At 40.8% G+C, this 25,895-nt stretch overlaps 1 protein-coding gene across 3 annotated transcripts; it reads right to left on the bottom strand.

Annotated features, from left to right (window-relative positions):
* Positions 1-642: 642 nt before the first annotated feature.
* Positions 643-22,434, bottom strand: TWSG1 (twisted gastrulation BMP signaling modulator 1). 3 transcript variants are annotated; one of them, XM_061399940.1, is made up of 5 exons: positions 22,180-22,434; positions 20,560-20,716; positions 10,337-10,436; positions 5,042-5,308; positions 643-3,561 (listed from the first exon to the last, which is right to left on the bottom strand). In XM_061399940.1, exons 2-5 carry the CDS (start codon positions 20,680-20,682, stop codon positions 3,380-3,382), a joined length of 672 nt encoding a protein of 223 aa, XP_061255924.1. In that variant the 5' UTR covers positions 20,683-20,716; positions 22,180-22,434; the 3' UTR covers positions 643-3,379. The 3 variants fall into 3 exon arrangements, with proteins under 3 accessions (XP_061255924.1, XP_061255922.1, XP_061255923.1); XM_061399938.1 differs by lacking the exon at positions 22,180-22,434 and adding an exon at positions 21,865-22,007; XM_061399939.1 differs by lacking the exon at positions 22,180-22,434 and adding an exon at positions 21,355-21,733.
* Between the last annotated feature and the right edge of the window lie 3,461 nt (positions 22,435-25,895).

Here is a 25,895-nt window from a genome sequence, read left to right as displayed (position 1 = left end):
TCAAATTCAGAGGTCCCCCTCCTGACTCCAACCCCCGCTATGTCAGCTCCTCACAACCGCCGGCCTTGGACACCATCAGCAAAAGAACAGCTTTCTGGATCAAATGAATAACCTTTCCTGAAATTGGTTCTACCCCTCAGGTCCATCACCCCTGACGTCAAGCAGGCGGGCAAGGACAGCCTGTCCCCTGGACCTTTCCTCTCCAGTGGGCTGTCACAACGCAGAGTCTGGGAACAGCCCTGACCTCCCTGCACGAGAAGCCTAGGGCACTCAGCTCCAGCAGCCCTGCCTGTTAAGTCAGGGTGGGGCCGATAGGTAGGCCTCTACCCACGGCGTTCCCAGTGCTCCTGCTGACCAACCGACCAACCCTTGGAAGTTCACATGAGGCTGTGTGGCCTCACAAGGCCCGCAGGGCAAGGAGAATGTATGTATTTCATTTCCAAGGTTTCCCCATGTTGGAGTAAAGCCCATGAAAAAGCAGACAGCAAACTTGTGAAAAAGCCTTTGTTTCAACAGATCTGTGGGGACGTCCAGAGAGAGGGCGACATGTCTCAGCTGACCCCTTAAACAATAACTGCACCAGCCAGAAATAGCAAACTTATTCCGCTTTGCCACGTCAACATTAACAAAGAACACTGCACACTCATTTCAATTTTTTATTAAAATACTTTTTTGTTCATAGGGACAACCAAAGGAAAAAATACATAATTTTATATGTCATAGATCATGTAAAATACAATAAACATAAACTCTTGGGAAAGAATAGATTTTAAACATCTTCAATGAAGATTTCATTAAAAACAAACTTTAAATATGTGGCTTTTTACATTTACCTCATTTTCCAGAAGCCTTGGTTTCTTTTCTCTATTGTGATGCTATTCTATTAATAAAGTTATTCAAATATCCTAACATTTTATCAATTTTGCTTTCTGAAACTTCAGAAATCGTATTTCTAAATGAATGACTCTTTTATAGCATCTATGTATCTCACTGCACTTGGATTATCATTTGGTTTGGTACTACTGTCGTGAGCACAGTCTTAGTAGTAATTAGATGTTATGGAGGGGCAGAAAAGCACAGACATGTCTTAGGAAAGGACAGAAACTTTTATATATGACTTTTAGAACACCTACTGGTTTAAGATTTAATTTTTTTGGATCAAGTTATAAAAAAGGTACCAAAATGACTTTTGATTTTTTTTTAAACCAGAGCTTCAATATAGAAGTGAATTGTGCTTAGAATGATAATAGATGGTATAGAGCTATCAGTTTCCCAAACGCTATACTTTTAATTTGGAAAACTATTGTTCAAAACCTGAAATACATTACAGAACTGGAAATGGAATTGTTTAGGTGAATGCCTTCTTTTAACTCCTTCATAAGTCAAAAAGTTAAGTAAATTTGAATGTAAAACTTACCATTACATTTAGGGATAATTTCTATTGGGAGAAATAGTGATAAGAAAAATCAGTTAAAACACAACATGGTTCAAGAAATTATTCTTCCAATAAGTGATATTATATTTTAGAGTTTAATAATGAAAACCAAAAAAGGAAGATAAATGCAGTTTAAAAAAAGCTTGCTGACATATTTATGGAAAATTAAGCATGTTGTCAATAAACACAAAAGCATTCCTCTATTCCTTAGTATAAGTGACTCTGAAAAACAGTAAAGTGGAAATGAAGCAGCTGGCTGCAGATTTCTTTAAAATTTTCTCCCTTAAGTTCAAGAAAAACTTCGGTTTTATAGTTATTAGTGAAGAAAGGGAGCTAATGTTTGTTTTCAAGGCACTTGTAAACAGAGGCATTCTAGGTAAAAGAAGACATCCCAAAGTTTTCTCATCTGAAAAATACATCCATGAGCTAAATTTCAACTTTTTAAAAGGCTAAAGTACCTTGAGTGTTCATTAGAGTTATCTGAAAGACAGAAAAGGTATCAAGTCTTCATATTTTATGAAAATTAATCATAATATCACATATGATCTTGTAACTACTGTTCAGATAATGAATACAAAAAGCATTATCTATTTTTATATACTAAAATATTTAGATATACAAAGAGGTATTCCTAGAAAGTTATTTATAATTCAAATATATACTATTTGAGAAATTAATAATTTTGTAAAGCTAAGAGTCTCTGAACATAAACATGTACATTTCAGTTTCACCCTTGAAGATCAAGATTTTATTACCAAGAAGGGCACATACTATTTAAGCTTATCTTCATTGACACAATGTTCTGTAGTGTATTTAGAGTTAATGTCATCTTGAACAGAATTACCTGGGGGTTGGGGGAGGGGGCAGGCAGCAGTTCATAATCTTAACCTCCTAGTGTGTGATTTCCTATGTTTAAGGAGAACACTTGATTCAGATACAAACCTAAAGGAAAGGTTACAAAATAACAAAATAATGAATGTAAATAGTTTTAAGTTTGTTTCTATTAGAATCCAGGCATTTTCAACCCTCCCCATTCATACCTGGATTCTCTGCTCTGTCCCCTCCGACCACCTGTCCACTGGAGGATGTGGCACTAAGCCTGAGCGGGCTCATTCCCCCATCCAGCAAGCACAGCACTGCCATCTCCATACAAGGGGTGCTGTGTTCCTGGAGTCCAGGTGGCAGTGGTTTCCCATTCCTGGAGCTCTTTATGCTGGTACCTTAAGTCAGAGAAAGCTCTCCCTTCCTGTTTACTGAGCCGTTCTCTTCACAAAGCCTCAGGTATGACAGGCAATTCTTGTAAAGATGCTTCATATGACCCACACCAGCACTCTGGGCCTGGGTTGGAGGAGGAGAGACTCTCCCTACAGCTTTGTCATATGTGGAGTGCAGGACTGAGCCAGAACCAGAGAGTTCTACATTGTAAAATACAATTTTATGGTGATCTTTTGGTGAGATCTCAGAATGATCTATATGAATATCTACCCTACGCACAGAACGGGTAAATAATACCAGGCACAGTGGAAAATGGCAAACAACTCTAAAAACTCAGTGTCCTAGGAGTGGTACAATGAAGAAATCATAACTCATTAACATGCTCTAAACCTTTGACACAAGAGGCTTCTGGAATGTGGCAGAAAACGACAAGAGGCTTTGTGTTAGAAGCCTCTCCTCTCTGCAGGCATTCTCTGTGTACTTGCTCCTCACATGACCAAGGCTGTAGGTGTTTAGAAGAAAGGGCTCCCGCCAGCAGCAGGCAGGAAGAGCAGTCAGAATTGGAAGTCAGCACAATCTTCGATTTGTCAGACTTTAAAAGTAACTCGGTCCAAACTCTTTACATTTTCTCAACCTGCTGCATTTGGATGCAACCAGTAGACATCACTGAATAGCTTTCCATATCATACCTCTGACGAAACTGCTTCTGTCTGTACATCTTCTCCTTCCTTAAAACATGCAGTTCATACATTTGACAGTTTTGCTACCATAGTCGATACACTCTGGACCAATGCACTCGCAGCAGGCATTGTGGAACCAGCGATACTTGGAAGCACCCATGGACTCACAGGATATTTTACACTGATGTATGGACATGCAGTCATCAAAGTAAACCACAGTACACATGTGTTCTGAAAAACCAAAGATTAAGTAAGGTTTCAGAGCAATAAGCAGGAAAAGCAGGAAATGCTTTAACACCTAGCTGAACACTACTAACAAGTTATTTATCTAAGCTCTCTTGCTGTGAGCCTGCCCAGGATGGTGGGTGAGGTGTGGGGAAAAGAACACATCTGTTAATCACATCGAGAAGGGAGTCTCCTGCTCCAGCTCAGACACAGAGGGCTTCCTTTATCGCTTCCTCAAATTTCACTTTGACCTGGAAGGAGATCACTGGGCACCTCCAATAAGGAGAGGATCCTCCAGCTAAAACAAGTTTGGGAAATACTGTTCTAAATTTATACTGAAAATTTACAATAAAATAAACTTAAGAAATTCAAAGGATGCAGTGTGGTTAGCAATGTGGCACAACTCAGCATTGGTTATTAGAAATTACCCTGGTTGGTGTCTCTAGTAATTAGCTTCGTGCTTATTATTAGTTCATGAATTTGAATAATCTTTGAGAAAAACTTACAAATTATTTAACATCTAGCATGTTGATTATCTGTATTCTAATGATGGGAAAGTGGTAGTAAGACATTCGTGCATTTCTGAAGTTTCCCAAGACCCAGAATTTGTCTTATAAAGCACTTTAACCTGAGGGGAATTGCGGATTCTTACTCTTTATTAACAACACCTGATCTGCTTTTACTGTTGAGGGCTGAAGTTCATACTACTTCAGATAGGTAGGCTTGTAATGGAGGGCACAACAAGAAAGGCAAACAAAAAAGCACAAATTATACTGCTTGTGCATAACGCATCTCAAATTTTAAGAAACAACTGTAATACTCAAACCTGTCTTATCCTTCCACAGTGGACCTGTGTGGAGAGTTGTATTTGGAAACATCACAGACTTTATGAAAGTTACATCCCTCTTACATTCCAAAGTTCAGGTGTGACTTTGCTCACTAAGACATGTTCCTAAACACGCTTCTCTGAATCTTACACGTAACTCTCTCATTCAGTTTCCCTGCTGACCAACAACACTCACTTGCAGAGCAGTGGCTGGGCTCAGGCTACCCCCAGAAATCAGGTGTCTGTAATACCAGCTGGCTCATTATGAAACTGAGCTGATGGCCTGGCATCATTCATGACATCAATGTTATTACAGGAACCTGGGCTCCTAGGACGCTCTGGATGTTACCCGATGATGAACAGCTCTGCATAAGGTAAGCAACCCTACTGCTGTCTCATGAAAATAACAACGAAAGCCTAATGCAAATAAAATTAGAACCAGGTTACCTATTTTTCAGTGTAGCCTTTATCACTGAGAGTCTGAAGGAGTTGTGAGAACAACTCCTTGTTTACTCAGGGATGGAGTTATTAAAGTCCATAACTTACTTAAGACTATACATACTCAAAACCAAAAAGCTGCTCTAAAAGGTTAAAACAGGCTTCACAGACCACACAGAAAGCAAGGCGGGCAAGAGAGAAAAAGTCAACTTTGGCAGTTACCTTTGTCACTAGAATATGGAGCGTGGACGTTGTTACTGGGAACAGACACGTTCTGGTGGTGGGGTTGGTTCACGGTTTCTAAAAATGAAACCAGGTTCTCATGATGTGAGAGCTCTTCTGCAACAGGGAAGGAGACGATGTTCCAGTTCAGCTGGGTGTCTCCTTCTGTGAGCGCTCGGAAAAGGGAAGGGATGGGCTCGTGAAGCTCCTCCACTGTGCTCTTCGAAGTTGGTGGTGTGTCACTATAGTTTCGAGGATTACACATACCTGGCGGTGTGGGTAGGGAGATGGGAAGGAAGGCAAAGAGAATAAAATTTCTTTTTCTCACTGATTGAAATGTCGTTGAGATATTATTAGGTAGTAACTTGAAACCCAAGCTGCAAAATAGTAGTCAGGTGTCTTCTAACATTGTACACAGACCCTTTCTTAGCTTTTTGGCTAAGAGGGCTAGAGGCAATGACACCCTAGTAACATTGAGTACACCAAGGGCCCAGATCTTGTGTTCTAAATACCTATACTTGGCTAAGAGGAACAAAGCTCCTTGGGGAAAAGAGTGACTCCAGGGGTGAGTTAGGGAATGTTCAAAATGACCCTGGGACACCTTTCTGTGCCAGAAAGTAAGGAAGTGATTAATGAATGATGGACATGCCAAAAGACACAGGAGGCAACCTGAAAAGGCTCCCATTGACCAAACTGACAATTTTAACATTAAAATAAATACTGAAAATAATGGATTCCCACTCTATGAATAAAATAGGGATCTATGAGTCCTTATAAATAAATGAATTTAAAAATGGAAGAGAAGGGAAAGTTCTTCCTTTTAGTCTTCCAGTCTATAGGAAATATAGAGGACAGAGCAACAAGTTAAATAACCACAAGAAGCTCTCAGTCAGACCCAGAAGGTGGCATATCTTCCACCAGAACTCTCTAGTGCCTTCATCAAGTCAATGGAATTTTAAAAGGTGATGAGGGGACGTGGAACTTTTTTAGAATAAAAGAAACTAAAGAAACCTAACAATCACATACACTAAGTGGGCTCTGATGGATCTTGCTTTGACTAAAACAACAGTAAACAGCCCTTAGGCAACTTGGGCAGCCTGAGCAGGGCTGGGGGTCCGACACGGAGAAGTGCTGGTAAACATACTGCTGTGGCACCGATACCATGTTACGTCAGGAAGCTCGCTCTTTCTTCAGATGAATAACTAAAGCAGTTTGAAGGTACAGTAAAACTATGTATTTACTTTCTAACAGTCCAAGCAAACAAGGCGGGGACAGACACACAGACAGATGATGGGGGAGCAGGCGTGGCTGATGGCACTGGGGACCATTAAACAGCAGTTCACTGTGCTCTCTATTTCTGTGTATATTTGGAAAAGTAAAAACAAAACAAACATACACATACCCAAAACAAAGCCTGTGGGTAGAGATCCAGGATTAAACACCATAGCATCTGAGGAGCACGTTGAACAGCAAAGATGAAATAAGCTATGGCAGTTCCTCTTAGGAGAAAATCAGAAAAGAGGAACAGATGCTCTTACACAAGGAGCTGGAGGAGAAAGCTTGCCAGACAAAGTGGATGGTTCAAGTCCACAGTAGGAGACAGGACAGGAAGCCTGTCTGCCCTCTAATTTGGGGCCCCTCAGAAGTCTGGACCCCACCCACAGAAAGTATGGGACGTGTTTCCACTTAGAAGGGAGGTGCAGCCATAGGTCTGCAAAGGACACCAAGGGAGCCCAACTTGGAGGAGAGCTGCCTACAAGGAGGAGACCACTGCCGCACAAAAAGAACTGGAATATCTAAACCTTATGCTAGAAACAGCAGCTGAAGTTAAAATGAGAGTTGAAGTTATGTAATGAATTAACTCAAAGTTGAAAACCAGTCATTAAATCCTTAAAGGTAAATACTATTTTGGAGGGGGCAACTAGCTAAGAAGCACACCAGTTACTTCTAAAATTGTAGAGATATGAACACGTATAACTAATCTTTCTCAGTGGAAGAACTCTTCCTAGAAAAGCCTAATGGCACTATTGTGTGACGGTTAAAAGACACACTCTCTCTCACACACACACAACCTCTTTCTCTCACACACACACACTCTCACACACACACACACTCTCTCTCACTCACACAGTATTTTAGGTAATGATAAAAGTACATTCGTGTATATGGCCTCCATGTTTATGATAAATGCTTTTACATGTTTGCTGCTGCTGCTGCTGCTGCTAAGTCGCTTCAGTCGTGTCCGACTCTGTGTGACCCCATAGACGGCAGCCCACCAGGCTCTCCTGTCCCTGGGATTCTCCAGGTAAGAAACACTGGAGTGGGTTGCCATGTCCTTCTCCAATGCATGAAAGTGAAAAGTGAAAGTGAAGTCGCTCAGTCCTGTCTGACTCTTAGCGACCCCATGAACTGCAGCCCACCAGGCTCCTCCGTCCGTGGGATTTTCTAGGCGAGAGTACTGGAGTCGGGTGCTATTGCCTTCTCCATGTTTATCAGGGGTTGATACCACTGTCTCTTTTTTGCTTTCATTACACATACTAAATTAACCTATATTTAATGCTCTAAAACAATTCAAACTTTTTATTTCAGTTAACATCAAACACACACACACAAAACTACACCCATCAAAGGCAGAGAATAAACTGTCCATTTTGGGAGGACAATGCAGTAAGAACTCATTTATTTGACAGTCACAAAACACTGGCATGCCTTCTGTGCACCAGACACTGTACCAGGGACTATCTTAGATTCTGAGATATAGGGGCAGGAGAAGGCACACTGGCTGCGGCTGTCTCAACTCAGTACAGCGCAAAAGAGAACAAGACACTGAAACATTAACTCCTATTTGGGAGTCCAAGAGCTGAATGTCACCGCTACAGTCTCCCTCAGGCCCATGTCACCATGGAACTCTGGGAAGATTCAGGAGCAGAAGACCTATTTTATCTATAAAACAAGAACTGCAAGCCCCCTTACAAGGACAATCAGAAGAGGGCGCTTGGAAATTAAAAATGAAAGCCAGTGGAATTCCCTGGCAATTCAGTGGTTAGGACTCTCCACTTCCACTGCAGGGGCCACAGGTTTGATCCCTGATCAGGGAAGTAAGATCCTGTATGCCGCACAGTGTAGCCAAAAGAAAAGCCAACAAACAACTCTGCTCTCTGCCAAGACTGACCCACCCCCACCCCTGGCCCCCAGGCACCTATTCCTGACCTATCTCATTTAAAATAATAAATAAATTTTAAAAGTAAAATAAAATTTGCATGACTTAAAAAAATATATATGTATAAACAGTATGGATTGGAAGAATCAATATAGTGAAAATGAGTATACTACCCAAAGCAATTTATAGATTCAATGCAATCCCTATCAAGCTACCAACAGTATTCTTCACAGAGCTAGAACAAATAATTTCACAATTTGTATGGAAATACAAAAAACCTCGAATAGCCAAAGCGATCTTGAGAAAGAAGAATGGAACTGAAGGAATCAACCTACCTGACTTCAGGCTCTACTACAAAGCCACAGTTATCAAGACAGTATGGTACTGGCACAAAGACAGAAATATAGATCAATGGAACAAAATAGAAAGCCCAGAGATAAATCCACGCACATATGGACACCTTATCTTTGACAAAGGAGGCAAGAATATACAATGGATTAAAGACAATCTCTTTAACAAGTGGTGCTGGGAAATCTGGTCAACCACTTGTAAAAGAATGAAACTAGAACACTTTCTAACACCATACACAAAAATAAACTCAAAATGGATTAAAGATCTAAACGTAAGACCAGAAACTATAAAACTCCTAGAGGAGAACATAGGCAAAACACTCTCTGACATACATCACAGCAGGATCCTCTATGACCCACCTCCCAGAATATTGGACATAAAAGCAAAAATAAACAAATGGGACCTAATTAACCTTAAAAGCTTCTGCACATCAAAGGAAACTATTAGCAAGGTGAAAAGACAGCCTTCAGAATGGGAGAAAATAATAGCAAATGAAGCAACGGACAAACAACTAATCTCAAAAATATACAAGCAACTCCTACAGCTCAACTCCAGAAAAATAAATGACCCAATCAAAAAATGGGCCAAAGAACTAAATAGACATTTCTCCAAAGAAGACATACAGATGGCTAACAAACACATGAAAAGATGCTCAACATCACTCATTATCAGAGAAATGCAAATCAAAACCACTATGAGATACCATTTCACACCAGTCAGAATGGCTGCGATCCAAAAGTCTACAAATAATAAATGCTGGAGAGGGTGTGGAGAAAAGGGAACCCTCTTACACTGTTGGTGGGAATACAAACTAGTACAGCCACTACGGAGAACAGTGTGGAGATTCCTTAAAAAACTGGAAATAGAACTGCCTTATGATCCAGCAATCCCACTGCTGGGCATACACACTGAGGAAACCAGAAGGGAAAGAGACACGTGTACCCCAATGTTCATCGCAGCACTGTTTATAATAGCCAGGACATGGAAGCAACTAGATGTCCATCAGCAGATGAATGGATAAGAAAGCTATGTTACATATACACAATGGAGTATTACTCAGCCATTAAAAAGAATACATTTGAATTAGTTCTAATGAGGTGGATGAAACTGGAGCCTATTATACAGAGTGAAGTAAGCCAGAAGGAAAAACACCAATACAGTATACTAACGCATATATATGGAATTTAGAAAGATGGTAACAATAACCCGGTGCACGAGACAGCAAAAGAGACACTGATGTATAGATCAGTCTTATGGACTCTGTGGGAGAGGGAGAGGGTGGGAAGATTTGGGAGAATGACATTGAAACATGAAAAATATCATATAAGACGCGAGTTGCCAGTCCAGGTTCGATGCACGATACTGGATGCTTGGGGCTAGTGTACTGGGACGACCCAGAGGGATGGTATGGGGAGGGAGGAGGGAGGAGGGTTCAGGATGGGGAACACATGTATACCTGTGATGGATTCATTTTGATATTTGGCAAAACTAATACAATTATGTAAAGTTTAAAAATAAAAAAAAAAAAAAAAAGGATTAAAAAAAAAAATCTTCCACTTGTTCCTCCACTCTTATTTCACAAGAATTTCTTCCCACACCTTTTCTATAAAAATACAAACACATATATATGTAAATACTATTCGATACAAGCAAATGCAATGCTGTTCTATACACCTACAATATCTTATACATACCCTAGTCTATGCACATAAAATACTATTTAAAGTCTCTTAAAGTCAAGGATTCTGTGATAGGAAATATTAAGAAACGTAACATCAACTTACCAACACAGTCACAGCACTCATCCCAGAGGGTCCCAAGACACAGCATGCACTCCTTACAGCAGGAGCAGTTTCCTTCTCCAGGGCGGCACTGGCAGAGCTCCTAGAAATGAAGCAGACTTTCAGACTTAAAATTCCAAATAACTACATTTAAAACTGCTACTTTTTTGCAGCAAAAAAGCACTCCATAATAACTGCATTTATAGTCATTTACTCTTGGCACATTAGTTTAATTTAACATCATTAACTATTTGTAGGAAATAAATATCTACAAAGTAGATATTTAGACTTGGAATTAGATTCAAGTACTACTTAGATCTCAGGAGATTTAGATTTTCTTTTGGACACATTCAATGAATGCATTTTGGATCCTTTTATCTTATTTTGAAACAAAATAAAGAGATTTTACTTCATAACCTATAACTTCATCTCCCATATGAACGCAACACACTCAGTACAAGAACAGAATCCACTTTCCAGCTATTAGATTCACTGTCAAATGCATGGCCAGTTGACTTGTAGTGGGAGCTGTGGCTCCTCAATATGTAAAGTGTAAATTAACAGCATCTTTTAACAGCTATTTTCATTGATCTAAGCGTGCCTGGCATGGCTGACTGTTTACAAAATGGGCAGCAATCCTTCCCCTCCCCATGTCACCCTCTTTGCAGCTCCTCTGATCAAGAGACAAGGGTCTATTTCCAGACCTCTTGAATGGAAGTCATCTTGAAACTTGCCCTGATCAACAGAATTTGGTGGAAGTGATTTAGTGTCAGTTCTGAGTGTGGGCCTGAATAGACCTGGGATGTTTCCTCTCCTTCTCTTAGAATTTTGCCCAGCTGCCATGTGAAGCCCCAGAGAGGGCCACATGGACAAGTCAGTCCATCCGAAGCCACCCCTGCTCAGCCATCCTCCAATCAACCAGCAGCTGACAAGAGCCACAAGAATAAGCCCAGAAAACCTACTCGGCTGATAAAGGCCCAAGCTGCTGATCCACAGAAAGAAAAGCAAAATAAATGGTTATTGTTTCAAGTCACAAAGCTTTGAGATGGTTTGCTACTGCAGGAAACTAATTAACGCAGCTTGCTTTGTACATGAAGCTTCAAGGTAATTCCTTTAGCCTCTCCTCTACCCCTCCTCTGGAGAAGGCAATGGCAACCCACTCCAGTACTCTTGCCTGGAGAATCCCAGGGACGGCGGAGCCTGGTGGGCTGCCATCTATGGGGTCACACAGAGTCGGACACAACTGAAGAGACTTAGCAGCAGCAGCAGCTACCCCTCCTCTGGCCACTAGAGTCACTGCTAAACAAACCCAACCTAAGGGAAACTCTGTGAACACATGGCTTACTTGGCTTTCTCCAGTTGGTGACATTATATATATATATATATATATATATATATAAAATACACATATATAAACATAGCACAGTATTCATCCCTATTAATCTTACTATGTTTCTAGACCATTAGAGTCAATCCATCATTCTTATATGACATAGTTTTTTGCAAGATGATATTTCCAGTTTTGGTGAGAGGTAACTGACATACATCACTCACTGTAATTAACACTGACACACATTAAACTCTCACATTTAAGGTGTACAGCATGATGGTTTGATTTACATTTATTGTGAAATGATCCCTGCAGTAGGTTTAGCTAACATCCATCATTTCATATAGATAAAATGAAAAAAAAAAAAAAGATTTCTCCTTATGATGAAAACTCTCAGGATCTACTCTCTCAACAGCTTTCCTGTATGTCATATTGCAGCAGTAACTACAGTCGCCATGTGGGACATTACAGCCCTAAGACTTACTTACAACTGCAAGTTGGTACCTTTTGATCTTCCTCCAATTTCCCCTCCCAATGAACCCACTTCTGGTAACCACAAATATGACCTCATTTTCTATGAGTTTGTTGGGGTTTTTTTGCACTTATTTCACTTAGCACAATGCCTTTAAGGTCCATCCATGTTGTTGCAAATGGTAGGATTTCCTCATTTTTTATGGCTGCATAATATTCCACATCTGTGTGTGTGTGTGTGTGTGTGTGTGTGTGTATGCATATATATGTATACAAATATATGCAAATACACACACACACCACAACTTGTTTATCCATTTATTCATCAGTGGAAACTGAGGTTGTTTCCCTATCTTGGCAGTTGTATGTAATGCTGCTATGAACATGGGGGTGCAGATACCTCTTGGAGTTGGGTTTTTGCTTCCTTCAAATATATCCCCAGATGTGGAACTGGTAGACCATGTGATGTGTGATGGTTCTACTTTTAATTTTTTGAGGAACCTTCAAAATGTTCTCAACAGTGGCTACACCAATTTACATTCCCATCAACAGTGCACAAAGTTCCCTTTTCTTCTGAAATTCTTCACCCCTTTCACAGCTTGTCCATGTTCCAGTACCAGCTTCAGAAAGATTATTATCTTCTACATCACTTTTACTTCAAAGTCACCATCTTAACTAGAGAGCCGGTTGTGCTGAGATGTGGGATTTCTATGTGGACTGGCTGTTTACTAGTTCACTAAACTGCCCGTGACCAACCCTGAGCACCACTCTGTAGGCTGAATGTAGGATCCCAACCAAACTGGATGTCCACAGAGCTGGAAAGAAAGTCTGACCTATTGCCTCCGCTTTTATCCCGCCACTGCCTCCCCCAGAATTCCTAAGTGGGTTTTATGTAACATAAACAGGCACCGTGGTAAGAGTTTTATACGCATTATGTTAAAGCTCATAAAGCCCTTATCAAGTTATTATTTATCTCTATTTTAATATAATGTTATGAATTTGTACATCATTCAATTAGTAAGTGGCTGAGATCTGACCCCGGTTCTGGATCGCTATTTCTGCTTTTAAAACATAAAGCTTATTAATATAAATAATAATATAAAGCTTCTCATTAATTTAGCATTTCAGTAATTATAGTTATTACTTTCTTAGAACAAACCCATAATTAAACAGCTAACCCTTCAGGTTGCTTAATCAAAGGCACTATTACATCTTTCACCCTCAGTACTTGAATATAACGACAAGTGCTAGTGCCCAAGTTTAATCATTGTTTGTAAAGGTAAAATAAGTATCATTGGCATGAGCTGCAAAACCAGTGAGTTGGGATTTAATACCTAATTCTGTTTTTGCTTCAGCCAGTTAAAGATCACATCACTGCCTCCCTGGTCTGCAAGTCTCAGGGAAAGTGTGGGTGCTGCTCCTGGTGCAGATGAAAGGCTGGAGGGGGTGGGTCAGCAACCCAACCCAAGGCTCCAGTGTCCTTCTTCTGCCTCAGGGCTGCTCCAGCCCCAAGGCCTCCGCGAGCCAGAGCCAGGGGACATGCATCTCCACCTCTGTGCAAAATACCACAGCAGGGGTTCTTGGTACATGGTGATCACACCATTCCATACATTTACAGTGGAAAAAACTGAAACCTTATACTAAATAGAAAACAGAAATTTATACGTTTCAGCTATCCGACATTGACCAGCAAGAGTATTTAGAGATAATTTGGAAATCTGCTTCAAAAGCCTCTATGAAATGAAAACATGGCAGGATGAAAAGTTGTGGGACAAGTCTAATTTAAAATGTATTTTTACTATGTTAGTATCAGTGAAAATCTTGAATATTCCAAAGAATTTCAATTTTTTCATGCCAAAAGACAGATTTCATATGATTATTTAATCTTTAGTGGAAAATCTTATTCTCTGTATGACTAAGGTGCTGGTGAGATCTTAATCCTCTATGCAAAATAAACTGGGGGCATTATTCATCCAAGACTAAGCCAAGACTTACAGTTTCATTTTATAAACTCTTTATGCAAGAGTTCATTTTATAAACTTCCATACTTCCAGGTCAGAAATGGAAACTGGTCACTTGAGGGAAATTTTTATTTATATTCTGATGTAAATTCGCTGGAAGGTATCTCCACTCCTTAACTGTTGCCAAAATCTGAGAGATTTGTTAGCACCATTGTTAAAACAGGGAAATATCATCACTGGAAACAGCATTAGAGTCTAGTGGACAGCCAACGACTTGGATTTACAGGGTCTGGATTCAAGTCCTAGCCCGCAAAAGGCAGCATGTCACACCAAGTCTCAGTTTCTCAGATGCTCTGTGATCCAGCAGTCCCACTCCTAGGTATTTACATGAGAGAAATGAAAACATACATCCACACAAAGACCTATCCATGAAAGTAAGTAACTTCATTCATCACCACCCCAAACTAGAAACAATCCATGTCAATCAGCGAGTGAACGGATGAAGAAATCACACAACAGAACATCACTCAGCAAGACCAAGAAAGGACTCCCTGACACACACACAGCTGCACGGTCAATCTCAGAAGCACTCTGCTAACTGAAAGAAGCCAATAGGCACAAAAGGGAACACACTGTACGATCCTGTTAGCAGACATTCTGGAAAAGGTGAAATTACAGGAACAAAAATCATCCAGCGGTGGGAAGGTACTGAGGATGGGGAGGAGGTTAGTCTCGACTCCCTGGGCAAGAAGGGACTTTTAAGGGTGATGAAGACATTTCCTATCTCAACTGCTGTAGTGGTTACATGAGCATATGTGACTAATCTTACCCCCCAAAAGCTTTGGGAGACTAAGGAATATCTCATCTCATCTTTGAAGGACCAGTATAGTACACTGAGGCCCATAAATTTATTAAACAAATCTGACCTGAAAAGTATAAAGCATTATATAAACATAAACTGGTATTAAAAAAAGTAATGCAGAAGATAGTTCTGAAAATACATTTCTCTATTTTAATTTCAAACTAAATTCCTCTAACATATATTTTTTAAAAAACAAAGAAACATAAAACAATGCTGGTGAAAAATGCAGAATGTGAAAGTTGTATTGATATACAACAACCTTTATTCTATATTTAAGGGTTAAAAATCACCTAAACATAGAATAAAAAGGACTGTATCAAATATTAAGAGTAGTCAGTATTTAGATTCTAAACAGGACTATAAATTGCTTTCTTTCCTTTTTCTTCTTCTGTGTGTTTTGTGGCGTCCCTTTGAGAACACAATATTTTTATCAAGGCAAATAAATTTAAATTTAAGTAGTAGGACTTAAGATAGTTTAATTGCATACAGTACAAAAAAAAAAAAAGACACTCAAAAACATAAGCTAAGGTCCTTAAATATTAAACTAAACAAACCGTAACTATTTGTAATATCATGACCTAAAACCCCCAGGAATGTAAGAACAAAGGTAATTATGAAAATGAACACTGTGGGAACATCAGTAACCAACAAGGCATCAGCCTGTACCTGTGGTGACACAATTTTCACAACCCTTACTTAGGTCAAATGAGTGTTTAAAAACCAAATATAAACAACACATCTTCAAATAATTAACCTTTATTTGAAAGAATAAACATAATTATAATTATGTTAGTTACAACAAATCTGTTTTGACATACGAATACTCTTTGAGGAGGACATCAGACAGACTTTCAAACTTGGGACAGAAATATCTAACCCAAATCTTATCAACATGTTTAAATTCTAATTGGCAAACTTTTGCCTTGAAAATAATATAAACTTAAGTGAAATACTACTAACATTACGAAAACAGAATTTATCCTTTTGGTTAAATAGATCAACATACAAGTTCATGTATATACATGAACTACCAAAATATATTAAATTACACCCATTTCTTACATAAACCTCATAACAAAACTTTAATCCTACTTCAAAAGTACCCCAAAGCATTTCTTTAAAATCATCCAGATGAGGTGAAATGGGAGGAGGTGGAGCAGTGCTGACCACTGCTGAAGCTGAGTGATGGATGAATGGGGAGTTATTTTACTATTCTCCCTATGAACATTACATTTAAAAACTTCCAAGTGTCCTGATAAAATCCTCATCTTTGGGGTGTTTTTTTTTTCGGCCCCACCATGCAGCATGTAGGAAAGCATGAAGTCTTAACCACTGGACTGCCAGGGAAGTCCCCTGCAACTTTGCTTTGAAGGGAAACAATGACTTATTCTTCCCTTAAATTACATTAGGTCTGACTTATTATTTCTGGATATTAATTTCAAAGATTTTCAGGAGGTGTTCCCTGAAGCAAAACAGGACAAAAATAAGTCAGAGTCACAACCTTTAAAGACAGAGAAGTAGGAAAAAAAGAGGGAAAACATAGTAATGTTCATAAAAGGAAAGAAAAAACACTGCATATTATACACCAAATATTACTAGTCTAGTAATAAAGCAAGATAACTGCAGGAAAAAACTAACATGGAATTTAATTAGCACTGGTTAAGGCACAAGGGAGAGGAAGTTAATTTTTTAGTTTACTGTAATTAAGAAAACCCTGAAGATACCTGAACTATTTACAATTTTAACTTGAAATACATTTAAAAAAGCTAGAATTATTAGTGAGAAACTACTTTGAAATTTCAACTTATTTCAGATAATCTAAGATTTATTGAGTAGTTAAATCACTTTTTAGAATTAAAAAAAACCAGACTGTTGATTTAGTTCATAAAAGTGCAAAATAAATATTCAGACAACTGGCAAAATGCTAAAAGAATGCATCAGTGATCTCTGAACCCAAGTTTGAATACTTCATGAAATATAATGTTTATATCATCCTAAATATGACCATAAATATTAGCTAAAAATACAAGTCAATAAGGGGTTTTTCAGTTCTTAAAACAAAAATGGTCTGGAGATTTCAGTGGTATAAGTATAATATTGATCCAAATTTTAAGTATTCTTTTCAAAGAGGCAGAAGAAAAAAACAGGAAAGATTCTGTTAAAAGCAAAATCTTGTATTACCATTTTTCCCCTAAAAGAGGACAGCTCAACCACCCATTATATGAACAAAGGAATACACCAAGATGACAATATTGCTTTCCTGATGTTAAAATTAGATTTCTTTCCTGTCAGCACAAAATAAATACTTACACAGGGACCACCCTTCTACGCAGCAACTTGTAGGAGGGGTAGGAATGACTGTGTTGGTAAAACACATTTACACAACTCTGAGCTTCCAGGAAAAATGTTTTATATTTAGTTATTTCATGAGTTGCCGAGGGCTCAAACATAAACAAATGTTCTAACTTATCCTCACAGTACATCATTTCAACACTACAGATGTTGTTCAAACCAAACCAAAAGAACAAAAAGCAAAGCTAAATGCCCTCTTAGGAAGGAAGTTTCTTCTACAGCATGGCCTTTCTTAAAGTTCTTATCTCCCATCTCTGTTTCTGTGCATGTTTTTCTGCAAGTTTAAGGAGAAAAGCTATCATTGCCATCTAAAATGTCAACGTGCCTTGATCTATGTTGAATGGAAATGTGGAATTTTAATAACTCAGTATGTGTGATGACAAACAAAGCCCCAGCAATTCCTCACCTTCTCAGGGCCATCAACCACTCTAAGAACCTCCTGAATGCTAGGGACTCTTCTTAGAAAACTGTACATATGCAAATTTGAATATAATTCTGGGGATTCCCTTTAAGAGAAGCATTTAAGAGGCCCAAAGACCCCAAGCTGACAATTCTTAACACGTGAAAGGTCATAGCCAATCTATTCTTCAAGTGAAGAGAAGAGGAATAGAAGAAGGCATTAAAGTTCAAGTTTCTACCCGACCAGTCAGACTACCCTCCACACAAGGGCAAAAAAGACAAGAACCAGGTATCTACCAATCAACTACCACCCCAAACACAGCACAAACATCAGCCATTCAAAACAAACAAACCAAAAACTTCACCTCAGGAAAATGATCAGCCTCAGAGCAGATCCAGCATCGAGAACTTCTCTGACTCTCAAGCGATACCCTCCAGTCTATGTATGCCAGCCCTGCCACAAACAGTCTGGCCAATCAGGCTTTTACGCTTCATTCTTAACTATAAAAGAATCAAAGGAATATTGTACATTTGAGGAAAGCCACCTGCATGAAATAAATATACATTGAAAGAAAAAAATTTTCTTGGAAGAAAAAGAAACCTAGGTAACAGAATGGGGTGGGGGAGGGGGAGAGACATATCTCCATCTCCATCAATAAAACTTCTAGTAATTCTCAGAGATATCTGAGAAAATGGCATATTCGATACAAGTAAAAGTGTTAATATGAAAAATTACCAAGCAGAAAATAAGTTATTGCTAAAATTTTAAAATTCAATTCAAAAGGTTTTAAGAAAATCCTCAATACTCAAGGCCTCTATCATTTTAACCTTACACACTCTGCCACTACGTACTACCAAGGGCGATCTCCACTATTCCAGAAAAGGAGTAGATGATTCCTGGCTCTGAAGGAACAGGAATCAGAAATGCTCACATGAGTGAACCATGTTTTTTTTTTTTTTTTTAAAGAGTCCTACGTTCTTGCAATGAGTTTACCAGAATCACCATTTAATAGGAGAAGCTGCACCTGATTTTCCAGTTTTTACAAATTTTTTTTAACCTACGTTTGGAAGCATTTGTATTACAGATTTTTTAAATTAAATCACAAAACAAAAACTTTTAAGAGTGTTTATTAACAGTAACCAAAAGCTTTCTTCTTTAAATACTGCCTTACCAAGCAAGGTCTTTAAATAAAATCCAATTTTTAATTAGCTGAATAATGGAAATCATAGTCTTGGAGAGTCAAAAAATAATTTGAGATTTAAGTAGATTTCCACCTAAACATGAATATAGCAATTTTTATGAGACTGTTTCTAATAGTGAATAATGAAGCTACATTGAAACAATATGGGAAGTGGCACGGATTCCCCTATGACCACAGCATAAAGCTGGACTTCACGAGAAGACTACAAAATTTTCAGCCACCATTAAGCCAGTGTGTCAAATCAAAACTTCCAGGTATAAAACTATATGATATTAAAGAATTATTAATTTTTAAATTGCTGATAGCTGTGTTCAAGAGTTCTTATCTTTCAGAGATAGACATTAGAATTTGATAAAATAATGTCAGGGGTCTGCTTGACACTAACAAGAGATGGGGACCCTAACAGTGCAGGGGAACAGAGATGAGGCAAGCGAAGCCCTGGGTTAACGACTGCTGTAACTGCTGATGGTTACTGTTGTTCATTATACTCTTCTCTCTTCTATTTAAAAACATCCAGAGTTAAAAAAAAAAAAAAATTAACAACCAACCAACCAGCCTCTCTAGTTAAAAGTTTTGGTTTAAAATGCAAAGTGATGGTACGCAGAGTATGAGATGGTGGTAACCACACTCACAGAAAGGCCAGGCTTCCCAGAATGTTAACTTTTAATGAGCACCAAAACATCACAGATCAGCACAGAATACCTCTCATCTACAAAACCCATGATCACTTCTAGTACATATGCAGAAGCGCTCTCGTATCAGGAGTACAGGCAAAAGTTGGTTGAGTCATACTTCATACAGAATTCACATATACATAGTTTCAGCAGTGCACTGAATTTCTTAGCCAACAGCTAGAACAGAGGCTAATTAATACAGACACAAGACTGCTGATGGTCTAACAGGATGGGAAAGGGAGAACAGCTATATAAGACATGAAGTTGACCACTAATTAACCCAACTTTATGGACAGTAATAATCAGTATGCGTATGGAAAGGCCATAGCCTTCGTGTTCAGACACAGGCCATGTTCCACAGTCACTTCTTAGCTCTATGAACTAAGCCAATCGCTTAACCCCACTTTTCTCTTCAGAAAGGCTTGCCTTGACGGCCGAGAGAGATCACTGTCAAGTATCTTGAAAGCAGATTCTCCCCACACTTGCGACCTTGAGAAACCCTGACCCCAAACCACCCAGCTCAGCTGCTCCTAGGTTCCCAACCCTCAGGAACTGTGTAAATAATAAATGTTTACTGCATTAAGCTACTCTGTTTGGGGTAACTTGTTACACAGAACAGACAATTAGTACATTATATTTAGAGAACAGTCTGTCTATGATTTGACTAGCTAAATTTTTTTTCCTAAATATAGTAAGTGAGCCTCTTTGCTATGTAAACTAGATTGTACAACAGAACCCTTTAATTCACCTGAATAGATAGCTCATCACCTTGTAACGGCCTGTTTACAAAGCTGGATATTATTTCCTGTACTGAACTCCTTGAGTCTGAGTTTGCTTGTGAAGTATGGGGGCAAAACCCCAGACTAGTGTAATGGTTCTTACACTGTATTACATAGACACTCTCTGTGTATTTGCATTCTATATCTGCTATACAATAAATTTTAATAGTAGTAAAAAGAGTATTCTTAGTCCTACCTGAATGAGGCATTTGCTCACATCACTGGCACAGAGTGCTTTGTTACAACTCAGTGACATAGGGACCCATGTCAGGAACACCAGAACGGTGAGAGTAAGCATAACAACAGAGGGTGACTTCATGATTCTTCAAAGACAATCAGTAACTCCCAGGAAGCTAAACAAACAAAAAAACAAACAAAAAACTTTAATTCAAAGGCAAGTACTAAGGTAAAAACAAATACAAAAATGCAAAACAAGTAAACTGAGACTCGTTGTTTGTGTTAGGACTTCTGAGTGATCATTTATAAAGATTATTCTCAACAAAAGATTACTTATACACTCAAAAAAAAGTTACAATTTTATATAGTAACATCTTGTTAGCCATCTTCAAATGTATACAATTCTGAAATTCCTCAGACTACCCAGAAATGGTGACTGTGAAAGTTAAAGCAAGTAAGTAGTTCTAATACTACACCGTTACTATTCAGCTTTAGTTTCAGGCCTACTATTCAACTTTAAGCCAGCCAAAAAACCCAAAAAACTATTAATATTGCATTATAAATTTTTAAAAACATTTAATGATATTTTAATTTCCGCAATTAAAATAAAATTTAAAAATGCAAACTATTCTAGTGGTTACTTATTACTACCTCATTTTGTCTAACATAATTAGCTAGAATGAAGCAGCTCAACGGAAGGAGTGGGCAGTTGTTCCTGACATACTTTAGCGATTAACAAAGGGAAGAGTAAATTATTGACTGCATTAAGAACTCTGATTTATCAAAATGTGACGATATTCTTTTACTTCTTTACCTTAGCTATCAGAGATTCTTCAAAGTTACTGAAAAAGATGCTACAGTCCAAAACGAGAAAGACCAGCACAAATTCTGACGGTGGTAAAAACAACCAACACAGTCATTAAATTTTCAAAAAGGAGAAAATAAAACTTCCTAGGGTTTAAAACACACACTCAAAATGGAATCAATGAAATAAATAGGTGAGGTGAGACGGATAAAAGGTACATTTATGGGCCTTTCAGATCACTGTAAACCTTTTTCCTTAGTGTGAGGAAGAACAATAAAGCAAAACCACAGAAGGTAGAAAGAGAACCGGGGCCCTGTGCCCGGGCGGCTCGGTTTTGGACGAGAAAGCCCGGGGACGGGGCCAAGGCGGGGCCCCTTCAGGACCGTCGGACCCACCGCCCGCTGCACTGAATCCGGAGCCGCCGGCCCGTACTCGTGGCGGCCCAAGAAGGCGTAGGAAAATGGAAGCTTCCTGAACTAGTTATCAGCCCCAACCACTGAACAGGGGGTATTTCCCCACCTCACGGCTGTCCCCGCGCCCCTCCCCGAGCCGCCTCTAGCGGGCGTCCAGGTGAACGAGGCGTCGAGAGGCAGGTAGCCGGCTCCTTAGCCGGGAGCGGTTGCCTCCGGGGCCCCGGGAACAAAGCGCCGCGGCCCGGCTGGCGGCGCTGACAGCGGCCCCGGAGGCCCGCGATTGGAGCGACGCCCCGCGCCCGGCCCGTCTTGTCCCCCGCAGGCCGCCCAGGCCGCGCGGGCCCCGTCTCCTCCCGCCGCGCCGGCCCAGCCGCGGCCTCCAGACCCCGAGCAGCGCCCCCGCCCGCCCCCCGCCTCTCACCGTGCGCAGCGAGCTTGCCGGGTCCCAGTTCCCCACGGGTTGGCCGAGCGGGCGCGCCGTGGGCTCTGGAGGGAGGCAGGCCGCGCCTCCACGCCGTCCTCCGCGCGGCGCCCGCAAACCTCTGCACCGAAAGAGGCAGAGACCGGCCAGTCGCCGCCTCACCCCCGCACCCCGCTTCCCTCCGCCCCCTCGGCTCCCGCCTGGGCAGCCGCCAGCTCCCGCCAGGAGGCGTCTCTCACTCCCCCCGCGCTCCTGTCAGTGCGCGGCCCGGCTCCGCCCCTCGACTAGGCCCCGCCCCCGCCCGCGGGCCCAGCGCGCCTGGGGTCCCGCCCCGCTAGGGCTCCGCCCACCAGAGGCCACACCCCCGACAGGGTACACGGGCCCGGCCCACGCGCTCTGTCCTTTCTCCCTCTTCCCTGTTAGCATCTCCGGCCCCTGCCCGGCAGCTTCTTCTTCCCACAGACACTGCTGTCGGGCTCTTCTTGCTCCAGGCTCGACTTGTCCTGGTCCCAGAGCTGGGACGTGATGTGCACGAGCTCCTCGAGTCCTCGCGGCCATCCTGGGAGGGAGCTGGTCTCCGCCTGGTTATGGGGATGCCCAACTCATCGAGGCAACTCGCCGGTACCCAGTGCAGCTGACACCTGAGCCCAAGGTTGACGTCAGAGGGAGGATTTATAAAAACCGCAGGCTTCTGGGGTCTGCCCTCACCTACTGAATAAGGGTCTCCAAGAGTAGAGCCTTCAGAGCACTGGATGCTGCACCCTTGGAGGGCCCCTGGCCCTGTGCTCAGCCCTGGAAGAGGGCGGGGGCCCCGTGGTGCTGGTCCAGAGGGTGCTTGGCCAGAGAAGAGTGAAACCGTTTGGTGTCGTTCGGGGGCTCTAAAGGGCTCCGGTACACAATCCTTTACCTCTCTTCACAGAAGGCATTCAGGGAAGAGGCAAAGTGATCAATAAGAAGTGTTTTATTAGACTAGGATGCTTGTAAGGCTTACAAAAGAGTGGGCAAAAGGGTGTCACATCCCTAGGCCATAGTTTTATAATCAAAGGAAAAGTGGGGAGAGGGAGAACTTCTTTGTCTTTCTTGAGTAGACATCATGCTTCCATCATCAGTTCCTCCTTCAGGCTGGGCAGGGGAGTTTTGTCAAGCTAGGTCCACAAATTACTTTTTTATGTGTGCAGAGAGCATGTCCGAGGGGTCATTAACTTACTGAGCTCATTGGGGAGGATGTGGGGCTCATTCCACCAGTGTTTTATTGCTTGGGGGTCATGTCCCATGCTTTTGTTGCATGGTTTTGTTGCTAAGCAGGCCTGCTTGGTTTTGTGGTTAAGCAAACCTGCTTTCTTGAGTAACCATTAAATTACAGGGGTCTCCCATATTTTTCTATTTACAATCCCCTAGTGGGATAGACTGGAGACAGCAATGGCAACCCACTCCAGTGCTCTTGCCTGGCAAATCCCATGGACGGAGGAGCCTGGTAGGCTGCAGTCCATTGGGTCGCTAGGAGTCGGACATGACTGAGTGACTTCACTTTCACTTTCATGCATTGGAGAAGGAAATGGCAACCCACTCCAGTGTTCTTGCCTGGAGAATCCCAGGGACGGGGAGCCTGGTGGGCTGCTGTCTATGGGGTCACACAGAGTCAGACATGACTGAAGCGACTTAGTAGCAGCAGCAGCAGCAGTGGGATAGACTACACCAAAGCTTTTGACTGTGTGGATCACAACAAATTGTGGAAAATTCTTCAACAGATGGGAAAACCAGACCACCTTACTTGCCTCCTAAGAAATCTGTATGTGGGTCAAGAAGCAACAGTTAGAACGGGACATAGAACAACAGACTGGTTCCAAACTGGGAAAGGAGAACATCAACGTTGTATATTGTCACCCTGCTTATTTAACTTACATGCAGAGTACATCATGCAAAAAGCAGGGCTGGATGAAGCACAAGCTGGAATCAAGATTTCTGGGAGAAATATTAATAACCTCAGATATGCAGATAACACCACCCTTACAGCAGAAAGCGAAGAACAACTAAAGAGCCTCTTGATGAAAGTGTAAGAGGAGAGTGAAAATGTTGGCTTAAAACACAACATTCAGAAAACCAAGATCATGGCATCCGGTCCCATCACTTCACGGCTAATAGATGGGGAAACAGTGGAAACAGTGACAGACTTTATTTTCTTGGGCTCCAAAATCACTGCAGATGGTGACTGTAGCCATGAAATTAAAAGACACTTGCTCCTGGGAAGAAAAGTTATGACCCACTTAGCATATTAAAACCAGAGACATTACTTTGCCAACAAAGGTCCATCTATTCAAATCTATGGTTTTTGCAGTAGTCATGTATGGATGTGAGAGTTGGACTATAAAGAAAGCTAAGTGCTGAAGAATTGATGCTTTTGAGCTGTGGTGTTGGAGAAGACTCTTGAGAGTCCCTTGGACTGCAAGGAGATCCAACCAGTCCATCCTAAAGAAAATCAGTCCTGAATATTCATTGGAAGGACTGATGCTGAAGCTGAAACTCTAATACTCTGGCCACCTGATTTGAAGAACTGACTGATTGGAAAAGACCCTGATGCTGGGAAAGATTGAAGGTGGGAGGAGAAGGGGATGACTGAAGATGAGATGGTTGGATGGCATCACCTACTCAATGAACATGAGTTTGAGTAAGCTCTAGGAGTTGATGATGGATAGGGAAACCTGGCGTGCTGCAGTCCATGGGGTCGCAAAGAGTCAGACACGATTGAGCAACTGAACTGAGTGGGATTAACTGGGCTTCCCGGTGCTCAGATGGTAAAGAATGTGCCTGCAATGAGGGAAATCTGGGTTCAATCCATGGGTTGGGAAGATCCCCTGGAGGAGGGCGTGGCAACCAACTCCAGTATTCTTGCCTGGAGAATCCTCATGGGCAGAGGAGCCTGGTGGGGTACAGTCCATGGGGTCACAAAAAGTCAGACACGACTGAGCAACTAAGCACAGTAGGATTAACTATTTAATCACCTACTCTGTCCCTATCAGACTGGCTAACGGGGTGGATTACATTATTGATATTAGTCCATTTTTATGCAGTCAGTAAGTAAGTATACATTTCAAAAACTATTCCTGAAAACTATCTGAAAGCAATAATTAAGTGTACACAAATTTAAGGATCTTATTCTTGGCATTACTTACTGGTTAAATGATTATGATACTCCAGTGCAAAGGGCTAAACCAGCTATGAAAAATAGTATTATAGATCAGAGGTTTACAAATTCTGTATTCTCAGTACCCTTTTACACTCTTGAAAATTATTGAGTGCTCCAAAGTTATTTTACTTATGTGTGCTACATCTTTCAAAACTTTCGAAATTAAAACCAAGAAACTTCAGAAATTTCCTTATTTCACATATTATGTACTCTCTAAAAAAAATATAATGTGAGAGGAGAATGTAAAGGCAAATAAGGTATTAGAATTAAACTAAGGATAGTTCTGACCTCAGGAACTACCTGTCTTGGGACTCCAAGTCTTGGAATTCCCAGGATCTCTAGCTCATACTTGGAGAACTAGCACTGCAGATGAATACCATTGGCCCGGAAAGATATTCACGACATGTTAACATTTTACAGCAGTGCATGTATTTAAAATGACTAATATTTAAAACTGCATACAATTATTTTAAAAGGCCTGGAAAGAGAACTGTGGTGTAAGGAGTGGTTGTCTCTTGGTGAGATTATGAGC

This window comes from Bos javanicus, chromosome 24, assembly GCF_032452875.1.
Source record: "Bos javanicus breed banteng chromosome 24, ARS-OSU_banteng_1.0, whole genome shotgun sequence".
NCBI classification, from domain to species: Eukaryota; Metazoa; Chordata; class Mammalia; order Artiodactyla; family Bovidae; genus Bos; species Bos javanicus.
This window is presented reverse-complemented; position numbering and strand designations above follow the sequence as displayed.

What these genes read in the sequence shown, in the direction of transcription:
- TWSG1 (XM_061399940.1), bottom strand. Translation starts at nt 20,682, where the DNA reads ATGAAGTCACCCTCTGTTGTTATGCTTACTCTCACCGTTCTGGTGTTC. An exon ending in TGAGCAAATGCCTCATTCAG is followed by an intron (nt 10,437 to 20,559) that starts GTAGGACTAAGA and finishes CTTCATTTCTAG; the next exon opens with GAGCTCTGCCAGTGCCGCCC. An exon ending in TCCATATTCTAGTGACAAAG is followed by an intron (nt 3,562 to 5,041) that starts GTAACTGCCAAA and finishes TTGGTTTTTCAG; the next exon opens with AACACATGTGTACTGTGGTT.